This window comes from Lates calcarifer, linkage group LG15 (assembly GCF_001640805.2).
Source record: "Lates calcarifer isolate ASB-BC8 linkage group LG15, TLL_Latcal_v3, whole genome shotgun sequence".
Taxonomy (NCBI): domain Eukaryota; kingdom Metazoa; phylum Chordata; class Actinopteri; family Centropomidae; genus Lates; species Lates calcarifer.
Window position 1 is genome coordinate 6,507,011 of NC_066847.1, and position 25,714 is coordinate 6,532,724.

General features: G+C 42.8%; 1 protein-coding gene across 1 annotated transcript in view; it reads left to right on the forward strand.

Annotated features, from left to right (window-relative positions):
* The first annotated feature begins 6,457 nt into the window (after positions 1–6,457).
* The window catches only part of iglon5 (IgLON family member 5), a 90,684-nt gene continuing 71,427 nt past the window's right edge, over positions 6,458–25,714 (forward strand). Inside the window, exon 1 of the mRNA XM_018700001.2 lies at positions 6,458–7,057. Coding sequence (XP_018555517.1) covers positions 6,997–7,057 — 61 coding nt within the window. The 5' untranslated portion in view covers positions 6,458–6,996. The remainder of the gene's footprint in view (positions 7,058–25,714) is intronic.

A 25,714-nucleotide genomic window follows, 5' to 3' on the forward strand; every position in this document is an offset into this window, starting at 1 on the left:
CGTGGCTTTGATCTGGCTTCAAGGCCGCACTCTGACGCGCTCGGGCTCCATTCGCTTCCTAAAAGGTGACTCTCCCTTCACTGTTTCATCATTCATTTACTATCCATCATTCTCTGCCTATGGGGAAACACATTCATGTGCATATGCTTGCACACGCCCACACACACTTACTCTTACACACACTCATCCTTTGGTTAAAGCAATTAGCAGCCTTGACCAAGATGGAGTACAACATTTATATTTTGACCCTCAAAGGGAGAAACCTTCAGTTTTTTTTCCTTTTACACATTTTTTCTTGCCTTTTGTTTCAACATCTCACAATTTACTCCATCTCTTGGCAGGCTGTCTTTGTCATCTCCTCTTCAGATTCAGATGCAGTTCCTCAATTTCAAGGTACTTTACAAGCGTGGCATGTTGCTGCAGCAGCAATCAGCAGTGAAAACAATTGTAAGCTTAAAGTCGAACATCAACTTGTGAGGCGTTAACAGCAAGGGTGATATCAGCAGTGGAAATGAACCAAATTAACGGTTATGGCTAATAAATCAATTTTCTTGAATTAGAATTGTGAAGCCTTTTCCTTCCCAAATTTTTCCCTCAGTTGAGAAAGTTTACAGAGGATAAAAAATGATTATATTACAACAGGAGGAGCTTTAGTGTCAATTGACCTGTCATCTTCTCCTGACCCACCACTCCTTTCTTTTTCCCTCTCATCTTTTTCATGTCAATCAAGTATCCTAACCCCCATCCCCCTACCCTTTTCCCCACTGATCCAACTATCAATCTCTATCCATAATCCCCTACATGAATCTCCCATCCAATTCTCCAATTCTCCTCTCCTTCCATCTGTAGTCCTCCATTTCTCCAGGAGCAGGGGAGCTTACATCACAATTTCCTCTCAAGCTTCTCCCTTTCTTTTCCCCCCTCGTTCCATATCTTCCTCTCTTGCTCTTCCCTCCCTGTCTTTCTGGTTCTGTGCACCTCCTGGGATAACATAATTCGGAGGACAAGCCTTTCGAGACCAAAGGCTCCCGCTCACTCTCCCTCCATCCCTCTCCCCCTTCAATCCTTCTCAGTGGGGTTCTCCGAGGGACAGTGATTACAACCAACTGACTGCTGCCTCTGCCATGCCAATTAATGCGGGGAGCTTAAAGACAGAGCAAGGGGAAAGAGGGAAAAAGTGCCCGTGCCCGCATCTCCATACATTATCATACTAAACAGGCTGGTGGGGTGTCTCAGCCCAACTGGTGGCTCTACAGCAGACACTTCAGGGACGGGTTCCTGCAGCCTGATGTACTCCAAGTCAGACATGTTTGCATAAACTGGCCCGCTCTCCAAACAAGCTCAGTGAGGTGTCCTTCTGTGTTTGTCCTTACATTCAAGGTGCCAACATCTGACATTATAGTATGGGTCGACTTTATACTCTATTAATTGGGTGTGAAATTACTCTCATTTGAGCCCAGGCACTCAAGGTGTCTCAGTGATTCTGGCTGCGATTGATAGGTGTAAAGGCTCAGGAATATACCCTGACTGCACATCTGAGTATAAGCCTATACAGACAAACATACGCACACTTTTGCTATGAACGCATCTTACAGAGTTTTAAATGGCTCGCTGCAAAGTGTGGTTAAGTAATAATCCATCTAACCAGCCCAACTGTTCCTCCCCAGATAAGTAATGATGCACTCAGTAGCATTGTGGACAGTCAATCACACTTTATGTATCATGACCTACACCAAAGACCAAACATTGTGATTTCAAAGATTCATTTCATTGGCAAGGAATGAATTATTCTAATTTGCTCCAACCATGACAGCTTGTGAAGCTTGTTGGTCAGTGCCAGACGGACTACAAGTAAATGACAAGTACATTTTTGCAGAAATGATAGGGATTAGCTACAATAACTGGTTGCTGCAGCCAAAAGAACCTTCACTTGGAAAGAAATTAAAGACTCAAGGTAAAAACAGAAACTACATAAGGTCAGAGCCCCAGCATGACTACTCTAATTAGTGTTACCTTCAAGTAAGAGGAGGTCCTCCTCTTCCGCAAAAGGTCTCCTGCTCTTGTGTGAGTAGGAGGGCCTGGAAGAAGCCTTAAAAAAGCTCTAAACCTAAGTTTCTCAGGGATATGCTACAGTATTTTACCTTTTCCAACACTTTGAGATTTGTCCTCAAATGTAACATGTATTATAAATAAAAAGGATTATGATTATTGTTATCATTATTTTCTTTTAACAGACCCTTGGGTGGCCCTACGGGGCACACAACACTCCACCACTGACCCAAATCAACCATAGAAAGCACCTTAAGAACAACCAAATATTACCAACTTTATTAACATAAAGACAAAAGAAAACAACCAAAACTACATCAACAAGAGCAACATAAAAATGAACTACAAGTTGAGAGGCAGCATGTCCAGCAGTCCCACACTAAAAGCCTCTGTCTTCTGGCACAAGAGCTTTTAAACACTTCACTGAAGCCAGGTGCAGCTCGTTGATGGTCATCATCAGATAGCACCTGGGTGGAGCTACAGAGAAAACAGGAGAATAAAGGGACAAACAGAGCACCACAAACATACAGCCAAAAGAAACCTTAGTCCTGTCCATTGCGTTCCATCCTTCTTAAACATTACTGCTGGACTGAGCCACTTGCCTTCACTTGTCTTTCACATTACTTTGCCTCCAGCCAACATTTTAAATTGCTGAACAAGCGCGCATGCACACACTCACTCACTCACACACACACACACACACACAAATTTCTAACCTTAAACATGTAGTTTCCTTCTCCTATTGTCCACTCACCTTTTCTCACTATGTTTGAAATGATCTTTTTCTAAGTACTTTTCTTTCTCTATTTGACAATTTCACCAATAACTGGTCAGCATGCGGTCTGAGATGTGGTCTATCAGTTTTTGTAAGTTGTCTTAGGGTATCTTTGCAAGGTTCACACAGGTATGTTTCACACTTGTTACTTTGATTTGGACTAAAGTGAAAGGCTTGAAGGTCTGGAGTTTCTTCGGTCTCTGCAGGCCTTCCAAGTCCCCAGGTGCCCCCCAAGTCTAGCTCAATGCTCATATTAATGCTGCACATTGATGCGTCATTATATGATTGCTCATGTTTTTCTTGGCCGTGTTGCCCTCAGGGACAAAACCACATACTGAGACTATAATGCTTTTAGATAAAAGTAAAAATAATGAATACAATAAATCAATGAAAATTTGAAAAAAACAAACAAAAAAAAAAAAACACTGCACCCAACTTGATGACTCTAAACTGAAGAGTCAGAAGATATAAAAACATAATAACTGGCTCTTGTCCATTCCTGTTTATTGAAGTCCTTAGCTGATGATAGAAGACCTACTCAATACATACTTTATTTTTGTTGCTAGAACATGAGATAGACACCATTTGGAAAAATTGGCACCCATTCTTAAAAGATTTGTGGCACAAAATTGGGACAAATTATGGTGGAGTTCAGGGAAAAGCAGATGAAAAAAGACATGTATTCTTGAGATTATTTAACTAAATGGTGACATTTAAAATGTTGTCAAATGACCACCTGGAACGCTGATATATGTTTGGGACAAAAAATTGTTTAACTGTGTTTTTTTGTTGTTAAAAATGATAATGTTTAAACCTTCCTCATAATAGAAATATTATCTGTGAATTGAGCCAGGCTCATTGTAACTGAAGATTATATGTGTTTATTCACCATCCTGACCTCCAAAAAACTTTCGTTAACACAGTGTTATGAAATTACATTTGCTGACTAATGCTATAATTCTAAGATCCATATACAGGCATCCGGTGTAGACAAGACAGGTAGAATCATTTAGGGAAAGAAAAAAGTAGCAGCTTTATTTACTGTATGTGCTCCTGCTACAGTAGAGTAACTATTGTGAAAGAAACTCAAAGCAAATGTGCACAGTATCTATGATTTTGTCCATCTATGACATGAGGACCTTCAGTTGAGGGTTGTGTTGGGCAGTTCATGCAATGGGAACATTTCTTTACTATGTCGTTTATGGCTGCTTGCAGACCTGTACATCTTATACATAAGGTGTCAGTATCAATACTGTGAAGAATCATTCTGAAAAAATATTTTCAAATGAGTTAACAGGCTCAGAAATTTCAGTTAACCTCCATGGAAACACATAAGATCTTTAAGTCTTGTTTCATGGCACATCTCAGCTCCTCAAGGCCCAGCACTGTCACAGACTTGACCTCATGATGGTTAAGATGTCATTGTATGTACAACAAAAGTCCACAAGGGCTCAGTCTACAAGTCCAGGGAGACATTTGGATACAGCCTCAGAAATACTCCTCTGTCTCAGCCTCCCCGTAAACCCACCTCCACTGTGCTCAGGATGTCATACAGCCTGATGGGAGCTGTGAGGTCTGAGGGTAATTGGCTTTGTAAAATCTGAGTCAAAATGCAAATTTATGTCAACATTTTTGCAGGTGTTTCTACTTTTATCGAAAAACTCGGAACAACAGAGTACAAACAAACTGCAACTTGTGACAGGTCTATAAATAATATCTGCGAGTACAGGGAAATCCAGCTGAATTACAGATTGCAATCATGAATGCCATTAATGAAGCTTTGCAACTGCATGCGCTGTATCTCATGTTTAGATCAGAGTTTTGAGTGTCACACAGAGGCAATGCTTCTATGCTAGTGTGGAAGCTGTACAATAACTGTCCTGCAGCAAATACTGTATGTCCAAATGAGGAGGAGGAGGAGGACATGCTGACTGGAGAGTATGCCATACTGTGCTAAGCTTAATTGTTTTGTACAAACAGCAGCATATAGTTACGGGTGTATAGCCATGTTGAATTGGGATTTACCTCAGGCCAGACTGCTCTCTTTATTCAGTTGCTTGTGCTATCTTTATATTGTCTTTAATGCTATTTGTGTATCCTACTTTGTTGCTGCTGATATCTATCTATCAATCATCTATCTATCTATCTATCTATATTCATAAATCATTAATTCTGCATCAAGCTACAAATCTGAAAGTTTTTTTTTAATGGTGTAATGAGCCAGCAATTAACATCCTGAACATGACTGACTCCCGATTCACTTCAATGTGTCAAATCTAATTAATAGTGAATAATAAGTATTTACAAACAAACCACACACTGTAAATAACTAATGCCGGGCTTTGATTAGCTGACTCATTAATCAGGCCTGGGTTTTCTTAGAGTTTGCCTGTTCATCTCCTTCCATCTTTCATGTGGGGCAGATGAGCAGTCAGTTTATTCCCCACTGTATTTATTCTAATTCTGTCCGAATATCATAAATCAGCAAGCAGCGCTTTATTACTTATGCACTCAGCAGTAATAAAGCATTAATTGGTTATTTGGGGAATAAAGAAGCCAGTGTATTGGTAAAAAATGGAACAATACATCAGCTAATATGGAAATAAGAATTGCATGCATACAGTAAATATTGCACAAAATGGACCCAGTGGGCACTGTGTGAGCTGTATGTTGTTTGGGTTTCTGAGTGAGGAGGTCCACTGAAATGATGCAATATGACTGTAATGAACTGCCAGATCTTAGGGAAGTATATGCAAAGATTTGCCAATCAAGCTTACTGGGAGTTTCACAGCTTCTTGTGTGGTAGCCGGTGTCTGTCTCAGGCTTCTAGCTTTCAAGCAAGATGATTAGCTCACCATGAAAATGGCTTTTTATCGAAAATTAGATTTGTAATGTAGGCAACTGCATCTAGTCCTTTTAGTACCTGACGCAGCACAGAGACTGAGAGACTAACATGTTTATAAATGGCTCATTAGTACTTCTGCATAAATATAAAGTGTCTTCCTAAATGGGTTTATGTTGCCTGCCATTAAGTCAGCAGTGTGATCAGATGGTGTGTTTTCTGCAGTGCTTACAATCTGCTCTCACACTCTACCCAGTCCGCCCAGTCTTCCCACAACCTATGAGTACGTGGGCAGTTTTCCTCACTCACTTTACAAGCTTCTCCTCCTCTGGCCTGACAATATTCATTTTCGGCAATTGAGTAACATCTGCTCATCAGCGGCACAACCTGTCATTCTACCTCGTTCTCTTTTCACTCAGCGTCTCCAAAACCCGCGCACCGGAGCCCATATGGCTCCACCTGCCCCTCACTCACCCCCTACCTCTGTCCCTGTAGTTATTATGCTTGCCTGTCCCCCTGTGGACTGTTCTCTCTGAGTACTGCAGCAACACCGAACTGGCTATAAATCACATTGCATTATCACCGCGCCGTGCTTCGCCTCGCTGTCTGCCCGCCCACTGCTCGCGTCCGATTGGCCGGCGACGCTCCTCGGCCGGCCTCTCCGAGCGGGACATCGGTAGAATCGTAAATCCCGCCTCCTTCTTCAGGGCCGGTGATTGGGAAAGAGGGGCTCTCCTTGAACTGTCAATCATGCTCTTTCTTGTGCGCCTCGCATTCAGTGTTGCTGCCTGCGACGCGCTGAGTGCGGAGCGACGAGACGCGCTGCATACCAACAGAGACATACAAGAGCAGGCTAATTAAGGCAGAAGTGGCGACTCGCGGCAGGTCAGGACGCAAAGATCCCATCCTGTTCTCTGTCACAGCAAACATATTCATGTGAAGTCATTGGACAGTTTGAATTTTACCCTCTCTTCCCATGCATTTTCTAAAATAATTCCTCTTCTCTTCAAGGCACTGAGAACCAAACTAAGTGTCTGGGATATTTTTTCTTTCTGCTCTAATATTTTTCTGGTTGAGAGATTCTACACAGGAGAAGATAAACAGCCCCCTCCGCCTCTGTCTCTGACGGGGGTCATCAAAAGGAAAAGTCAAGTGGATAAGACTGATGTTTTCGTCTAGTCACATGTAGAAGCGTTGGACTATTTGCTGTTGACATTCATCCACTGGGTCGTTTTTTTTAAATGCACAAATTCCCCGCAACGGCACGCTAAAGGAGGAATACCAAGGCATTTGGCTGCAAAACAAGCAGAAAATCAATCAGAACTCCATCATGGGCTGCCCCCTCTTGTGGAACGCGTTTGCTGGTTTGATCCTGGTTCTGCTGTCGAAAGGTAAGTTCTTACGAGCTACTTTGCTGATCCGCTGACGGCGTATATACGCATGTATCTTCGCCTTTCATTTTCTGAAAATGGTTGTGGAGGTGCATACTAATGATGAGACCGGGGAGGGGGGGTCTACCTGCTTGTGAATCACGCGTGTCTGCTGTGCCACTGCGCTCTCCATTTGCTCACGCGGAGATAGAAATGTAGAGAGAGAGAGAGAGAGAGAGAGAGAGACGCTGTGTGTGTGTGTGTGTGTGTGTGTGTGTGTGCGCGCGCGAGCGAGCGAGCGCAGCGCCAGGTTCATCTCCAAGCCAACCTCGTGGTTCAGTGTAAGCAACGGGTGATGCATGTTAAGATGTTTACTACGGGAAAAAAGGAGAAAAAAACAGCCTCCCATTCCCATTCTTCTGTGAACATTCCTTTACGTGACGTGAATGGCCCCGGTATCCCACGCGCACGACGCACCACCAGTGCAAAGAGTGTGTGTGTGTGTGTGTGTGTGTCGGTGTTGGAGGAGGGGGTTAATGTAAGTATGGGCAGAAGCAATGCAGAGGAAAGACTGTTTTGTTCTCTCGCTTCTTCAAAACCAAGGTCGAGAGAGACAGAGAGAGATAAATGGTGAGGGATGGACAGTTTGGGGTGGGGTGGGGTGGTGGGGTCAAACATGAACTGGCTGGGTAGTCAAGCCTTAATTCTCTCTTTTATCACTGGCTTCCCTGCAGCTTCACAGAAGAGGCAAACACACTTCATTCATCTGCTCACTAATTTCTCCAGTTAAAACCTTTTACTTTGTTGAGGCGGCTTGTACAACCATAGGATTCAGACAGCATCTTAAACTGCTTCATTATTACTAACACAAACAGTCAGTGAAGTTATGCTGTTGTTGTCCATGAGGAACACCGACCAGGGAATATTTATAATCCTTCTGCAATTTTTCTTCATGTCATCGCCTAATGTTCTCACCATGCTATGGGATGTCCCACCATATATTAGTTGTGGACGGCATTTTCGCCATGCTATCTAATTTCCCTCAGCCCATCTAGCATGAACACACACACGCACACACACACACACACACAAAAGTACACACACCTGGCTCAATTAGTCCTGCCTTCATCCTGTGGGAAATCAGTATATAAATAAATTACTCCGGCCCCTTAATAACAATAATTGATGTGTCAGTGCAATAAGATGTGAGGTTAACAACCTGCAGATGCAGACGGGGCTATAGCCTCCTGCTCCTGAGCTCCTTGTGGGCAGGAGAGCCCAGCTGGTCATGGTTGGCTTGCCACAGCAAGCCCCTTCTCCACACCAGGCAGAGAGCAGACGGACAGCCCCGCAGGACGTACACACGGTACACAAACACAACGGGCTCAGCACCACACAAACCTAACCCCGCAACCATATTGAGTCTCATTTCAGCTTTCAGCGCTCTGAATTTTATAACCTGTGGGTTTTTGAGATGTGAAGGTGTGACCAATCGTATAGGCCACAGTTGAGGACTGATTGGATATTGATGCGAGTTGTGCACATTGCAGCACATGTGAATTAGATTAATCTTGGAGAGGGATCCCATCTGCTGCTCTTAGTTGCTGTAGGTCCACAACACGTTCATCTTTTAAGGTGGAAAGCATGCATTATAAAGGAAGAACATGACTGCTAAAAGGGCACCGTCCGCTGCTTGATAAATCATGCAGCGGTGGAATAATCCTTTGTATCTGTGCCCCTGAGAGTCATGCTGGTGTAGTATGTGGTTGCATAAATGCCTCACCACCACGTAGCAGATTGTGTGTGAGTTGTTATTGCCTGGTTAATGATGTATAATACAAATTCCACTGAATGACTCTACTGCTTCTACTGTATTTTATTCATCTGAAGATATTTCTGCCTCCTAACAGTGATTATCACTCATTTAGCCACTTCACATTATGCATGACAAATGTTTGTTAAGAGAGAGAGAGAGAGATTTTATTTTTAATACTCTCAGAAACACTTAGTGAAATGTGTTTCAGATGTGTACAATGGCACGTCAGCCAGGTCGAAAAAGGTGCTGCGGAACACCATTAGGCTTTTCAAAGGTTTCCTGCTGGCTTGGTGTTTGAATGCACAAACTACTCCATGGGTGTGATGGTCAGCTCTTGGCATGCCATCATTCATTTCATCACCTCATTTATTCTCACCTTTTTTCTTAAAAAGTCTGAGAACCTTAACTCAAGAAAGTTGGATGGCCAAGCACCTGCTCATACATACAGTAAAATATCTGTGTATTTCTAGCGCACAGGATGTCTGCAAATAATCAAAACCTGTTTTATCTATGAGACCAGGCACTGTGAGGCTTTGCTTTTTTCCTGATGATGGAACATTAATGCTGTGAATGTACTCTCACGCACACCTCCAACAGAAATTAAACAATTTCCCCTTAGCTCAAAGGATGTCTGTTATGACATCTTCAAGATATGACAATGTGAATAATACTGTCATTGATTTGGTGAAAAGTGAAGATGACAAGAGAAATTGCTTCTGCCTACTGTGCTACACAGGTCACAACAGAGGATGTTTGAGGTTATGTCTCCGAGGATATTATTTTAATGCTATATTTAGATAGTTAAGAGGCTGATTTCTGCCTTACATATAGCTATTAATGCAATTACTGCAGGAGATTCCACTTCACACCATACTGTACATATATGTCGCTAATGTTCAAGCAGTCCAACAGATGGGTCTTCCCACCAACATCCACTGCTGTGATGCAGGTTCTGGAAGAGGAAGTGTACAGGGCAGGAAAACAGGTGAAAACAGGTGGGGTCGCTTTGTAGCCCACCATCCCTCTTGTTTCAGCAACATATGGGGGCCAAGTGGGGTCAATGCGCATTGCACATGTTAGCACGTAGCCGCCCTCCTTCTTCCCTGCCCCCCTCACAGACACATATGCACACACACACACTCCACTGGATCACCAGTCTTGGCTTGGGGATGAAGAGAAGGGAGATGCCAGCATCAACAGATGCCTTGCGCTCCTATTCTGGAGGGGCCTCTGCTTTTTCTCCCTCCCTTTGAAATCCATGGTTTCTGTGTGCTGTTGTTTTCCATGTTTGGCTTAGAAATGCTCTGCCATTGGCAGGTTTTATTTATCTGCAAGTGTTGGAGTGAGAGGGCCAGGATTTGGTCTCAAGAGCCTCAGGGACAAGGGTTGGGAGGTTTAACCACCCTGGAGTGGGTCTGTGGTCTGAATGTTTTTCTCCAGGGTCTTACTTTTTTCTGTTTCTCTTGCTGGTGTGTGGTGGCCTATGGTGCAGTGCATTTAACATCTCCCACTGAATCTACCCCTCACCTATCTTGCAGGCAAGATAGTACCTTAAGAAAATGTAGTTGTGTTTTGACCCTAGGACTGACAGAGACGGGTGCTGTGATGGAATAGGAATAGGAATAGGTGAGTTTTGTGTTGATGCTGATAAAAATAGAGTGGCCAAAAATGTTTGGTGAGCTGGAGCGTTATGAGATGTGTTTTAATCTTAATTGCTTTTGATATATTCCAGCACTGTTGGGTGTTCCTAATTAGGAAGTGTTGTTACGGTAAACATAGCATAACAGAGTGAGGACAAAGTTGATATTTTCCAATCTTAAAGCACCTGAAACATTTTGAAAATATACCAGAAGTTCTTGAAAAAGTAAAATACAAACCATTGAAGATTTTGTAGAATCACTTAAGTTATCTGACTTTAATTACTACTCTGATTAGTTCAGCAGTGAAAGAGCTTTTGTACCACAGCTTTAACTTTAGTTACTGAATACAGTGCAAAGAATTACGTCAGACCTGGCTACCGCTGAGAGAATTTTTACTGGATTTCAGTGTGTAAAGGATCCTCATCAAGGACTGTAAAATACAACCAGTTCAGTTCAGTCTTTATTATCCCTCATGGGAAAATTGGCTTGCAGCAAAAAACAAACACATCAAAGCAAAGTAAGTAAGAACAAGTTTAAAAAAACAATAGGCACATAGACAATAGGACAGTAAAACTGACTTTTGGTAACTGCAAAGAGTGCAGATAAAGTGATCTTGGTGCAAAGAGTAAAAAGGAAATGTTTTGCACCTATTGAACCTTGGGAGTCCATACCTCCACCCTAAAAGAAGCAGCTCAATATCTTTATAGGGGTGGCAGCAACACCGTATGACCAGAACAGAGAATAATTTTGAGCTGTTTTCATTATCTTGCCCCCACCACATATGTTTTGCAGCATTTCCAATTACAGGCTACAGAGATATCTATAACCTGTGAGCCGGTGACCCCATGACCTGCCAGGTTGAAGCTGAACTCTGCATCTCGGAGTGTTAGCAGCTATCTGGCAAGAGCGGTGACCAAGAGGTCATAGGTTGAAATCCTTTGAGGATGGTTAGCCACAGTGCTGCTGTGGACGATAGGCGGTTGCTGCACCAGTTCGTTGCCCTTGAGATTTCTCCTGTCGGTTTTGATAAACACTTCACTGGGCCTCACATATTGGTTCGAGGGGTTGGCAATTACACATAGTGTCAGTGTCATAAATAATGATTACAGCGAGGCTTGTTTGCAATTATAATTACAGTTATAATATATGGAGTTCAGTGTAATGGAAAGGAACTGGGACCGCATTCAACTCGGGACAGGTAGTTATACCGTGTTTAATTACTGTAGTAATTCGCTTCCTTACAACCTCCCCTCGTCCTCCCTGTGTCCCAGTCCCAGCTTAAAGATCTGTGTCGGTCCGGGTGTGAATATGAATATGAGCTGTGGGTTCTCACTGTAATAGATGAAAAAAGGGTTATGTTTTATTTAGAGTAGGGGAAGGATCATTCAAGAGGGAGCAGAGTGGCTGTAGAAGGAGGAATAAGTGGTGGCTCATGTACTCACATCAACCATCGCCCACGCAGGCACACACATACACACCTACACACACTCTCACAGAGAAATAAACGTATGCATTCATACACTGTGGAATAGGTCCTTTACTTGGGCCACTGGGAAGATGAATTTCAACTATTCCCCTGCTGAAGGTGTGAGCGGTAAATCAATGGAAAGCCAATGGAGCCAGGCCTTGAGGGAGACAATCTTTATACATACATATATACATCAGCATGGATATTAATAACTTTCAATGATTTCTTTTCAATAGTGTTCATATATGGGAAAATCGAATAAGCCTCAGCAGAGTGGAAATTTCTTCCCTTTGGTTTTCGAGGCTTCAGTACACACTGCAGATTGAGCTGTCTGCAGGGAAAAAGAGGGGGAGAAAAAGATGTTTTCTTGTTTGGTGATGTGCAGATGTTACACATTTAAGAGGAATGAATACTGTTAGAGGGGGAGAGAGAGAGAGAGAGAGAGAGAGAGAGAGAGAGAGAGAGACCGCTGTGTGATTTTCTTCCCTCTGTTCCTCTTCTTTCTAGTCTTTTTTGTGCCAAGGAGTTAGCATCATTGGAAACACAATTCAGATTAGTGCAGGCTGCTTGTCCTAGGGGAGCTGGGAGGGACGAGGGTCCCGCTTCTCTCCCTGTCCTCATTACCAAAAGACAAGGAGCTCGCCGGCAAATCAATGGAAAAGGCTTAGGCACTAATGCAGGCCATGCCTGGTGATGGGACTTAACTTTGTGTGTGTGTGTGTGTGTGTGTGTGTGTGTGTGTGTTTTGTGTCTCTTTGTGTGCATGTGTTTATGTGTGTGATTCCTCCCTTGTGTGTGAATGTGTGTGTGCATGTATGTGTGTGTGTGTGTGTGTGTGTATGGAAGTTTAATCATTTGTGCTACAACAGAAGGCTGGAGAAAAACATTAGTTTCAAACAACTGCTGAATTGCTCGCCGTTGGAGTAACCTCAAAACTCCTGGTTAACTGCCCCGATATTTACCACAGGGACATACGATAGCACGGAAGCCCTTTAATTACGCAGAGATAACGTCAGATTCATCTGTGAATCCATTTAGTCCAGTACTAACACTGTTACCATTGTAATTATAATTGCTCAGGGCATTGTTGCCATGACTACAACTACTTCAATAGCTTGCAGTTGTGTACAACTTCCTTTACACTGATAGAAAAAAATAAAAAAATTTAAAAAGTAATAAAAACAGCAGCACCTTGGTGCGTCAACCCTGTGCAATCCGCTGCAGGGGGTTGCTGACAGGAAACACCTGTCTCACAGCTCAATCTGTGCTGCATCTGTTCTTGCTGTAGCTGATGCTGTTGTTGTTTTCACATTTGCCTTCATCCCACCCTCGCGCCTCTTGTTTTGTTTACACAGGTAAAACTACTGGGTGCAACAAATGCTAAATAATGGTTTCATGTTGTGGATTTTCAGCCCCTCCGCCGCCTCTGACATCTTGTGGCGCTGGAGGTGTTTCTGGGTCTGCATGGAGGGGAAGGGAGGGCAAGAGGGAAGAGAGGGAAATAAATAAAACTGAGGAAAACAGATCAATAAATATTTCAGCAGCTGCTCCCTTCACAGACTTCTCCTGAAGCCATAAGAGGTGGAGAGAGAGATGGAGAGAGGGAGGGATGGATAAAGTGCATGAAGAAGAGAGTGAGAGAGAGGGAGAGTGAGAGAACAGGGGTAATTGTGTTCCAGACTCTCATTCACAGTGAGCGAGAAAGATGGAGGGTGAAAGAGAGAGACAGAGAATGGGGATAATTGTGTCCCAGACTTTAATAGACAGAGAGAGAAGGCATGAGTGAGGGGTGGAGAAGCGACACAGGGTGTGCTAACGAGCACCACATACCAACATTGTCTCCTGTGGGAACAAAAAAAGGCATATGAGAGGCTGGGCCCCCAGACTTTGGCACTACATAATAGTGACTGTAAGAATCTCTCTCTTCCTGACTTTCACATAATTCTAATTCCTGTCAGGAGTTAGCGACAGACCGTGTGGGTGTGTAGTTTGTGCAGCGAGCAGTTCTAAATGATAATGAGCCGACCAGCAGCTGAGACGACTAACGCGTTGCTGTTGAATCAGGCGTGGCTAGTGTCAGTGCCGCCACACTCCAATCATCAGCTGACATGCTCTCACATTGCCATGAAATTTGCACACACAAGACGCACATTACATGAGGCGCGTGCAGTATGATATGTATGTTTAATGCTGAGAGTGAGAGGCAGCGGGAGGAAAAAGACAGAGGGACTTTATGAGGGTGGACAGGCCGGAGAGATGGAGGAGTTATGAAAAAATGATTGAAGGAGGGCTGCTGGGAGGGAGCGAGGGAAGAGAGACAGATGGTGTGAGGGAGGAAGGGGAGGAGGGACTCAAAGACCCGCAACAGGCAGTGATCGAGATGGATTGATTTTGCAGGCAGATGATTAGGTGGAATAAAAAACATGGCAGGTTTATCCTGCCAATGAAAACTGTTTTGGTGATATTGCTGTGAGTGGGAGTAGTAAAATTGTTTCAGGGTCACTTGTGTGATATTCCAGCATTAAGGAGTTGGTGCTAATGTGATATGCCACTGGTTAGGGAGTCATTCCAGCGAGGCAGCACACCTCTAATAAGATGCTCATGCAGTGCGCCCACATCATAATAAGTGGTTTGGAGCTTGTCAAGAATCTACAGGTTACATAAAATATTCTATTTAGATACTCTTTAAAATTGTCAGCATATGCAGCAATCAAATACCAACACTACATGGTTCGATGTTGCTGTTTGGAAAACTACATCATTAGGAAAACACACCGTGCTGATCGATGCCCAGTGTTAGACGGTGCTTGGCGTATTTGCCTTCAACTCAGAGCCTATGCTGCGATCCAGAGATATGCCACAGCTCTCCTGTCGTTTAAGGCCGACATGTGGCTGCAGCTCCAGCTGTGAAGGTGCCGCTGGGATTTTCTTGTAATAAAGTGTCCATATTAGCACGACATCCTGACAGTAAAGACTCAGTTAGGCAGAATTTCACTAAGGATTTGGCTGTGACAGCCCCATAAGTGGACTTTGAGGAGATGTTCCACAGTGTCTTGAAAGATTTTGATTCCTTTCTCCATGTCCTCTGGGTATCGGATATTAAAAATTACTGCACACGTTTTGAAGCAAAAGATCACAGGACTATTTTTCAAACAAAATGGCGTATTTGTGATACTGTGATGCTATTGTACTAAGTGGGATGTTAGGTGAGATTTCATCAAACATTTGTGCTGAAATAGACCATTAATTGGGTTTGGGAGAAGACGCTGCTGCGTTATTGTGTTATGATATTTCACTAATTAGATGTGGGGCTGGATAACGCTAAAAGCCTGTGCTGCCCTCCCCAGTTCTGTAATGCAGTGAGTGAAATTCCATTAGTGCTTGGACCTGCATGGGGGCGGATGTGAGCACAGTATCCAACTCAGACATTATTTAAGACATTTCAAGGATATGGTGCACTTTTAAACTGTGGTTCCATCACATTTCATTCCTTTATTCACTGGGGGATGTGTGTGAATAGTGCTCTCTAATTTGTTGTGTAATGTCATTCCTGGGGTGCCAGTGTGATTTTCAAATTCTGCTCAAAAATCCTTTTCTTTTTCTTCAGACTTTTCAAGGCTGTGGTGCACTTTAAAAACACATGTCAATTCCTTTTTTTCTCTCTTTCCTCTTTAGCGGCACAAAATAAAAGGAATTTGGCCAAATTGTACTCATTAAAATGCATAATATCATTCCAGAGATGCAAGTCAAATTTCCAATTAAAATTTCTCATCATGCTGTCCTTGTTGAGCTGCTGTTTTCTCCTAGTTGCAGCAGTTATTGCAAGACCAGAGAACATGTAAATGTATCAATTCAAATTATTGCCTCAACCTGGTATTTCCTGTCATCCAGTGTTCTGGGTTAATGCTGTGTTTGATATACTGATCAAATATAGTGCTGAAAGTGCCAAATAGGTTTAGTGCATAAAAACAAACATTTTAGCAACTCTCCCTTTAGAAATGATGCTGTGAAATCATTTTATCACAGCAGCAAAACATCATACGCTCTCCCCATCAAGGAGGTACCGGCCGTATCGATGCGACCTTTATCTGGCCAGCAGACCTCCAATTCCATTAAGAAATAATGAAGGTGTCAGAAAAGGGCAATTAGCTGCTTAATGTTGGGCAACAGTACTCTAATATAACACTTTTGCTGACAAGTCAATATCTATACCTGACAGCAACCACTGTACTTTGAGACAGGGTAAATACTTATTGGAGTTGTTGTCATTCTAGTAATGATTTTTTTGATTTAGGCTCCACAGAGCTTTTACCACTATTTTTAAAAAACAAAAATATTTCTGGGGAGACAGACAGGTTGAATAAAAAATTCTGTAAAATGAACAACGTGGTCATAGGCTGAGTGATGATGTGACAAGGGGCCACCAATACAAAATAAAACATGAGAAGGTAAACGATGAGAGTGCTTTTTTGCAGAACAACTATACAAAATCAGTATCAGGTTGATGTCAGAGCAGGACCCACAACATTGAGGATTTAAATCAGATACCTGAGCCACACAAGATAAACGGCCCAATTCAGCACTTGTTATGAGGCTTCATGTTGCCCTATTTATCGTAAATATCTGCTTTATCAAACCTTCAGTTACCTTTGTTTGTTGTTTTGGGTTTGACAGCTGTAATCAGAATTGATTTGGATACTGCAGGGAGGCAGCTAAATCAGACATGACAAATGTGGGGCAGACAGTGCAGGTGTTTTCTCAATCAGGCCGATGTGAGTCATCCTCTCATGAATCCATCATGATCAAGCCTTATTGACACTGGGCCTGTATTAAAAAGAAGCTTCTATTTTTTTGATGGGAAAGAAAAAAGGAATGCAGCTGATCGACAACTGTGCAAAAAAAAAAAACAATTCGGGCCTTCAGAGCATTTTATATATCGAAAAATATTGGAAGGAATTCTGCTGGTACTATCGATTTTTACTTTAATTAGATTTTTTAAATTTATTTATTATTTAAATGTCACTAAAATGTGATATGCTGAATATGGTGCACTTAAGCAAATATGTGTGATATCATGTACTGAATAAGAAGCTCTTTTGCCAGTGCTTGTCATTTAATGCCTCATTTCTGCTCCCTGCATCACAGCGAAGTTTTTATTCTCTAGTATATAGATGTCCGTTGTCAGCGTTTTGACAGTGCAGCTTGATGTAGCGCAGTGATTTTCTTTTCTTTTTTTTTTTAAGCAAGGATTTCTAAATGAGCAGAGATTCGCTTTTATACAAGTGTGCTGTACAGGCTGAAAGCAAAGATGGCACAACACAAGTTGTTAAGCCATATAGACTGAATGGCTTTGAAATACTGTGTGTTTGAAACGGCAACATTTCAATTCAGAAGACAGCAATTACACAGTCAAAAATGGAAGTGGATGGAATTGCATTACAGCAGCGCCGCATATATTATAATGTAAAAGCCAGCCAGTTTGTGTTCTATAAGTTATGCTTTAGTGCTCAGCCCTCGGGGACCCACGGCCTTCTGACCACTCACCCGTTGCTACTTCTAGCTTTCAGCTCACACTTAAAGACATGAGTGCCAAACTTAAGGCCATCTGTTTGCTTTTTTTCTGGGGCAACCTGATGCCTACAGGGATATGGACATAGGTGATAAAAACTACCATCAGAGTTGTCGACCGTCCGTGTCTGCCCTGATTACCCGGGGAACACCACATCTTCACAACTCGTAATAAAAGCTGTGCGATGTCCCCTGTAAGGTACTCCCTTTGCAGCAAGTTTAATACGAATGTGTACTGATGTTAATAACTTTATTCATGCTATGCTCGTTAAAAGATGACACCATCCAGTATCTAACCAAGAGGTACGGTATATCACAGCAGATCTTGTTGAATATAATCTCTGTGATCACAACCTGACATCACTCCAGGGCAGGACAGTGTGGCTGTTATCAGTGTATATATCTATATATGTGTTAATATGGCAAATGTATGCAAGTTTTTCTATAAACTAAGCTTATTATTTTCTTTTTCAATACATTACATCAAACAAAACAAATTGGTACAAAAATGTGTAAAACGATAACAGGATATGATCATACTGTCTTGATCCAAATCCACCAAAAGCTGAGATATGATATCACCCAGCCTTAATGTACTCAGACAAAAACAGCAGTGGTATGATGGACCTCATTCAGTAGGACATGAGCTAACTTCATTTTAATGGCCTAATTAGGACAATATACAGCTCTCTGCAATGTCTCATATTCTGGTAAAACTTGACACATTATAGTTGGTAAGAACTGGTAACATTGGTTTATTGTGTCCTGTGCAAAAGTATATGAAAGCAAGATTCTGGTGTGGCATAGAGAACTAACTTGTGCCAACCATTTCAAGGATACAGGTTTGATCCCTGATTGCAGTGATTTCAGCTTGGCTGGGAACTCCATTGAACAGATTTTAATGTTGGCCAGTGGGAAGCCAGTGAGGGATCCATGTATATTAGAGGACACACCTTCCCCAGGACAAAACAGGGAATTGGCAGTGATAAGGACTGTAGAACAAGGACAATATGCCTTTCCAAAAAAAATGATATTTTTCATTCTACACCTGTAAACAGTTTCATACACACACCCCACAGGGGCCCTGGACACTGTGTTGCAAACCACTGACTTTAGGGTGGCATTGAATGGACCCATCATGCATAAAGTCTGGGGAATTGATTAATTCTGTTTGTAAGAAGGTCAGGGGGAGGCAGTACCTGTAAGGGCTTCTGCAAGTTAGAAAGTGGAAGGTGAGAAGAATCCTGCATTACAGGAGGTAATTGGTTGAGCTGGAAAGGGTAAGGCCACTCCTGGGATGCACTGTGCTTTGCACAAAGGATGGATGAGCCAGATAGAGTTGGTTGAGACTGAAGCAAACCATATGGAGCACTGTGTCTGGCTGTGGTTGGTTGTTTTATTTATTAGCTCTGCCAGGTTGGTTGCCACATTCATTTCATGCCTGTGTTACTCCACCTGCATCTTTGGTTGAAGCTGCTGATTTTGAGTAGCGCCATAGCTGGAGAACACTAGCTTTCCTTCAAACAAAAATTCAATAAAGTGGCAATAAATGTGGCATTTATTGTAATTACAAGTGATTCATAATATGTTTAATTTTTCCATATTAACTTCAAGCTTTTGATCTTGTGCACATACTGGCCTTTTGATCTCATATATTCCCTTTCAGATATTCTGGGTTGTGTAGTTGAATACAGATGCGCTTTGACATAACCAGAAATCCTGATTTTTGCAGCAGAGTGACAGCATAACTAAAGCAGACTGATTAACTCAACTCTCTTTCAGTAACTAACATTAACTTACATCACATTCCCCAGTATGCTAGCTTTATTGTCATTTTTCTTTTCAGTTACTCATAATGTCAATCATTAACTGAGTAACTGAGTAACTGACTGAAGAAGAATTTGTTAGAATGAAAACAAAAATCTTTTCAGACTAAATATATTGAATAAGTCTCCATTTCCAAAATAAAACACAAAGAAAATATCTGGGTGTTTGGATTTGAGTTGCAAACAAATCAGACTCACACCTGTCGTGTCACAGACTCAGAAATTGGGTCTGTGCAAATTCAGCCCTGGCCAGAAGGGTGAGTTGTTTGTAAATTGCTAGCGACAAACCAGACTGAAGGATTGTGGAGTCTAGTTGCTCAAGAGTGGAGAGTAGGAAAGTGAGGAGTCTGACCTCTTGGCCAATCAGTGAGAATCAGTTTGGAGGGGAGGAGAGGCTCTCAGCTGCAAGCTTTTTCTCTCATATTGAAAAACAATCTTGGTGCAAAGCAATAAGCCCGTCCTCAAACATCCAAAAAATACGTTATGCAGATAAGATTTGACACAAACATTAAATCTGGACCCAAAATCAGTTGTCTCTTCCTTGCAGGTTTCCATAAATCAGAGAATCTGCAACAATTGCATCTGAGAGCTGGAATCCTCATTTGGTCTCTTTTTGTGTCTGCAACAGGATGACCCACCTGTCCAAAAGATTGTCTTGAGTCCATGATCCAGGTGCTCAACCTTAGTCTCGTCTCATGGTCCTTCAAAACCCACTGGGGGAATGGCTCACCCTTCTCTTTTTTCTCTTATTCCTTCCCCCAGATCACACAGACAGCCACTACTAAAAGATTCATGCATGTGGACTTTGGGTCATTAAAGAATGATCCACAGCAAAGCTGTTTTTTCACCCTCATAATGAAATCCAATATTCATGAAATGGATTTTCCTCTCAGCTCTTCCACTCACTCTAGCCACAGATGTGTGTTTGCTGGTGTATTTAGTCTGTGTTTGTACAGCCTTGTTAGGCTAGCATGGGTTAATGGTATCCTAAAGGCGCATTTTCAGGCCACCCAGTTAATTACACAGGGTTGACGGATGACCTTGCCATACATTACCTGTGTAAAGCAACGCAGAGTTAGGGCATATCTGGGCTTTTCTAAGATTGGGGTCAGAGTAAAGACCACTTAATCAAAGCTTTGTTTATGCAAGCACGGTCTTCACCATACTGAGTTCCCAGTTAGAGGTAGCAAGACAACATAATCAGATTGGTACATGTGTATCCAAAACCTACAATATGCAAATTCTGACATTAAAATAATACCACTAATACTGATGCATTTTAGTACTTCATCAACCATTTCTTGTCCTGTTGTGCATATTTTCAGTTTCAGTTTTGAAATGTTTAAAACATTTTGGAGTGTATATCATTTACTGTTGGTGCAGTTATCAATCATGTGGATATACTGGTTAATAATAAATGTGATAATACAACTTCTTTATATATAGCAGAGTTCATACAAAGAGATGAAATACAACACGCAGAAGATAAAACGGATACAAAACACATCAAAAGATATTAAAAATGAATAAAAGTAAATTAGTAATACTATGGATGAGGTAAACCACAGTAAGTTTTCTGTAAATCGATGATACCACGTGATGGTTCGTACATTGTGTCTATAGTTGGTCCATATGGGCCCTCCCTCCCCCCTACTGGTGAGAACAGGTTAATATACTGTGCAATTTAATTTCCTGCATGTAACAGGATCAAATAAACATGACTCAGGCATTAACAGACACAAGTCCCCCCACCCCACTCACAACACTTGATACTCTCAATCCAGACAACACAATGTAATAACCCTCCTGTTATATCAAGGGACCCAAGTAAAGATCCCTCCACTAATCAGCCTTAAATACACTCTGGCACCCGAGCCGTTCTGGAACTTACCACTAGATGGCATTTGTTAAAAAAAAAAAAAACACTTTTTTTTTGGTTTGAACTTATGTGCAGTTATTTATCTGTATTGCCTATTTCCATTTTCCTCTTCATCCAAACCAGTGATGGCTTTTATGGATGCTGGTTACCTCAGCCTCGGGCTAGATAGTGGGCAGCTCATCAGTATGGGTGACAAGAGTTGGGGTGGGACCTTCACCAAATGAGGGGAAAAAGGGTGGAAAAGCTTAAAAGCTTAAAGTAATAATTTGCTTCTGTAGGTATAAAATGGCCATGTAGGCCTAATTTAATTTTTAAGGTTAGCAGTCAGACAAGATTTAAAATAAAAGCAAGTGAGTGACACCAATGTTGATACCCCAGGGCAGTATTGGTGGTTGAATATTCATGAAGTCATACGGGGCGTTGTGTTCTAAAATGCAAAGAACCAAAGGGAATTGATGCAAAACAGCCCTCCTGTTATACTGAATTATAGCAGAATATGTAAAATCTGGGATCTCTGTGATTAAAATTGTGCCGAGAAAATACCACTATCATCACTGGCATCAGTAGCAATTTTAATCAAGTCATCTTTTTTTGTCATATCATGAAGACATTATGCCACGTTTGATCCTCACCACCTTCATTATGATAGCCACCAACACTGTTATCATCAACACTGATAATCAGCTGAATCTATCTTCCCCATCTTCTCACTGTTATCTCCATCTTTATCACTGCTGCTAATTCCCAGCATCATACTCAGCTCTCTGCAGCACAATTTTGTTTTGTTGTTGCAGCTAGTCAGTGTTTTTTTTGTTTTTTTTTTAACCACAATTACATACTCCACTGAAGCAAAGGAGGTAATCCTTTCTCTCACTGTCTTTGATTATATTTCATTGCACTCATTCTTCAACCCATCACCCCCCCAGTACACCCTCACCCCCTCCTCTGGAATCTGTAGCTATGTCCAACTGTGGACATCTGACTGCTTTTAGTGATTCTGTTTTTGACTCCAGATTCCCTTTGGCCTACATCAGTGTATGTCCTCCTTAAGACAAATTTCCAAGTTTCTTTCTCTCTGGTTCTCTTGCGATGTCTCTTTGTGCACCTTTGGGTGTCCCTCTCTCAACCCATCTGCTCCCCATCTCTTTTTCATTCAAACTGACCCCCTCCATCTTTTCATTCTTATGTGCTGGACCTCTGTTGCTCTTCTACTCTTACTGTGTCATAAACTGTGAGATTACAGGGTAGCACGGGCCGTACGTATTGCTCTGCATGGAGCCGTTTGGGGCACAGCTTGGTTTGGAAGGGTAGATTGTGCTTGTGTATGCATGTGCATGCACATTTGTGTGTGCTGTTATGCACACATACACATTTGTTAAACCAGGCCTGTTCTCAGTGTGAATCTAAGTGAATCTAGAATCGTGGGAAAAGGACTGATATCAGAGGGGCCATGCACACTAGAGTGTTCATGTATGTGGGTGTAGAATGCGTTCATGGCTACAATGGTGTGTGTGTGTGTGATGAGAGAAAGATGGGTCACGTCTGTGATGCCTGAGGCTTTGAGCGCAGAAGGAGGCTGGGTGAAAAGGTCAGCACAGGGTAAGCGCTCCTCCTTCTATAAAGCGTGAGTCACCACAGGAAGTGGAAGCCAGCAGAGGGTCCAGTGCAGCGTGCACCCCCACTACCCCACCCCCCTGAGGGGACCTCCACCCACAGGTACAAACACCTCGTTATCTCCTTCATCGTTATCTCTGCTACTGTCGTCGACACCTCAGTTGCTGTCACTGCGAAGGAGAATAAAGTCATCACACACACACACGCATGCACACACAGTAGCAGGAAGGGGAGTGCTTCCTCCATTAACAAGTGTTTTCTAATTGGCTCTGAGCACTGACAGACAGCCACGCGCCGAACAAGAGCTTTCTATAAATACAGTCTAACAGGCTGGCTTTGCCCTGACATAAAGTGCACCGAGAGAAATGCACACATGCACGCCAAATCATGCACGCACACCTGCCTTCACACAAGCACACATATGCACACACACGAAGCACGAGTTAGACAAACAAGCAAATAAATCAGAGCCTGAATAAATCGGAAGATCTGGATATATTTTTTTCCCTCTTTTCTTTCGCCTCATCTGCTCCTGCCTTCTGCTTGATCTTTCAGCCTCAACAGGAAAAGAGAAATTGAATTAAAAAGTGCTTTTGATATCTCTTCCTTGCCTCAGATAAATAAAATGATCAGACTCTGTCAACAGGATGACTTCCGCCCCTGTTTCACCCTCCTCTTCCTCTCCCCAGCGCACCCTCACCCTTCCATCTCTTCGCCCCCACCTCCTGTCCTACCCCTCTCGTCTGATTGGAATCTGGAAACCCATTTGCTGTCTTGCTCTCAGACCCAACTCAGGCCGTGTCAGGTAGTCTGTGCACGTCCCCCCTCTGTGCTTGTTCCCTCATTCTCCTCCCTCTCCCCTCCCTTCTCTTTTTTCTCTCTTTTGCTCTCTCCTTTCGTCTTTATCCCCCCGCCGTCTGCTGCAGGCTCTGTGGAGAATTTGCCCAAATTACCTGTCATACTGGCAGCTACGTGTAAATAAGCCCGGAAAGTGTGTCGCTTTCTCGGTGCCCCCCCACCCCCAACCCCCCTACCCCTCCCGTGCCTACTCCTCTCCCTCCCCCCACCACGACGCTATCTCGTCTCACTTCAAACCGCCCTTCCCCTTCTTTTCAATCCATCACATCTTTCCCTTCATTTTTTTTTCTTGCCCTCAACCTCAATCTCCCCTTGGTGTTTATACCTACTTCTCTCTTTCTGCGTCTACGCTCTCAACCGAACTATGGGGAGGCTAGGAAAGTCTTTGTGGTTCTTTCTAGTGGGGAAAATGAGTTTGCTGCTGACTCCGTGGGAGATATAGCATGCAGAGAGGCAGGCCATTGACTACCTGTCATTTAGCCCTGGGGCTTAGTGAATTAGAATTTGCGGCCTTTGGTCCACTGTCCTGCTAGGGCCAAACAGCTTTGGGTGGTGGGGCTTGGAGAGCAAGAGAAAGGTAGTGGTTTGCTTGTGCTTCTCAATGAACAAAACACAGGTGCATGTTAACATGTACCAGCATTAATTTTCATGTACATCACACAGCAAACATTCATCCCATTTATAGCTCTTAATTAATTAATCAGGTGTACACCACTGTTAAATGGCTGTTGCTTCAGTGTTTCCACACATCTGTTAGTCAAGGTGGGTGGAGGTGTGCAAGTGAGGTCAGGACCAAGCTCTCAGTTCAATTTCTGCCTTCGGAAGGTGTAATCATCTCTCACCCAAGGGTTAGAGGTGCAAAGACTGTGATTTGGAGGGAGGGAAGTAGAGGCAAAACCTGGAGGAGGATGTTGTATAGCGAAGTGCAGAGAGCAATAAGGAGGAGGAAATGGAGAGATGGAGCTTTTAAACCTTGTACAGGTAACAGAGCTCGGCTCTCACCAGCCATCTTGTAAGATTTATTGAGTGCCTGCCCCACTCCTCCATCCAAATTATAAGCCAATAAGTCATCCTGATAAATAAAGAGAGTTCTGGGTTATTTCTGGGTTTGTCTTTTGTTTTTGTTAAAAGGAGTCTGTCAGGAGCAAACACTCCCAACACCCGTTGGGGACAGTATTTTTTATAAGCTGGGCAACTTCATTCATCGAAATACAGTGTTGATGCCTTCAGACTGATTCAGTATGGACCAACAGAGCTGGAAATCACCTGGGTTTGCCTACACAAATCCAGGAAACCACCTCCGCCTCTGAAATTCAGCACATTTTTTTAGCTCTTATCCTGAAGTCCAAAAGCCCACTTTCAATGTTCATTCAGTCTGGGATTTCATGCTGCGCCTCTCTTTGTGATCAGATAATTTATACATTTGTTCATCTTTTACACTTTTTGTGGGGGCTCTGAGTGCGAGGCGCCGGAGAAGGTTTGCAGAGATGATAGCACCTGTTAGCTAAAGAGGGCTCAATCATGAGCTGTCACGCATCACCTCACTGCGATCCCACCATGAGGGAAAGAGGGCAAGATATGCACACTGGGCCCAGGCTGCAGTCGGGGAGCAGTTTGTTTCACCTAATTGGAGATGGCCTGCAGCGCTGGTAAAATATGTACAGAGAAGGAAGAGGGAATAAAACACGGGCAGGTAGAAGATCAAGACCTCAGAGCATCTTTTGCGGGTATGTGTTTCTCTGAGGGTATGCAACATAGCTTCTACACAAACATACGGATGCACAAACACACACACAAACTCATGCTAATCCATGTGCAGTAATGTAATATATGCATAGCAGTCCCCTGAGGCGTGGCACATCCATGAGGAAAGAAAGCTAAGAGAGAAATTCCTCCTTCCAGTGAATCTTATTAGCATACCTGTTGGAACAATGCACCTCAGGGCCTTTTTTTCATGTGTGCAGTTTTCTCAGACATGGAGGAGGGAGGAGATAAAGGTGGGTGAGCAT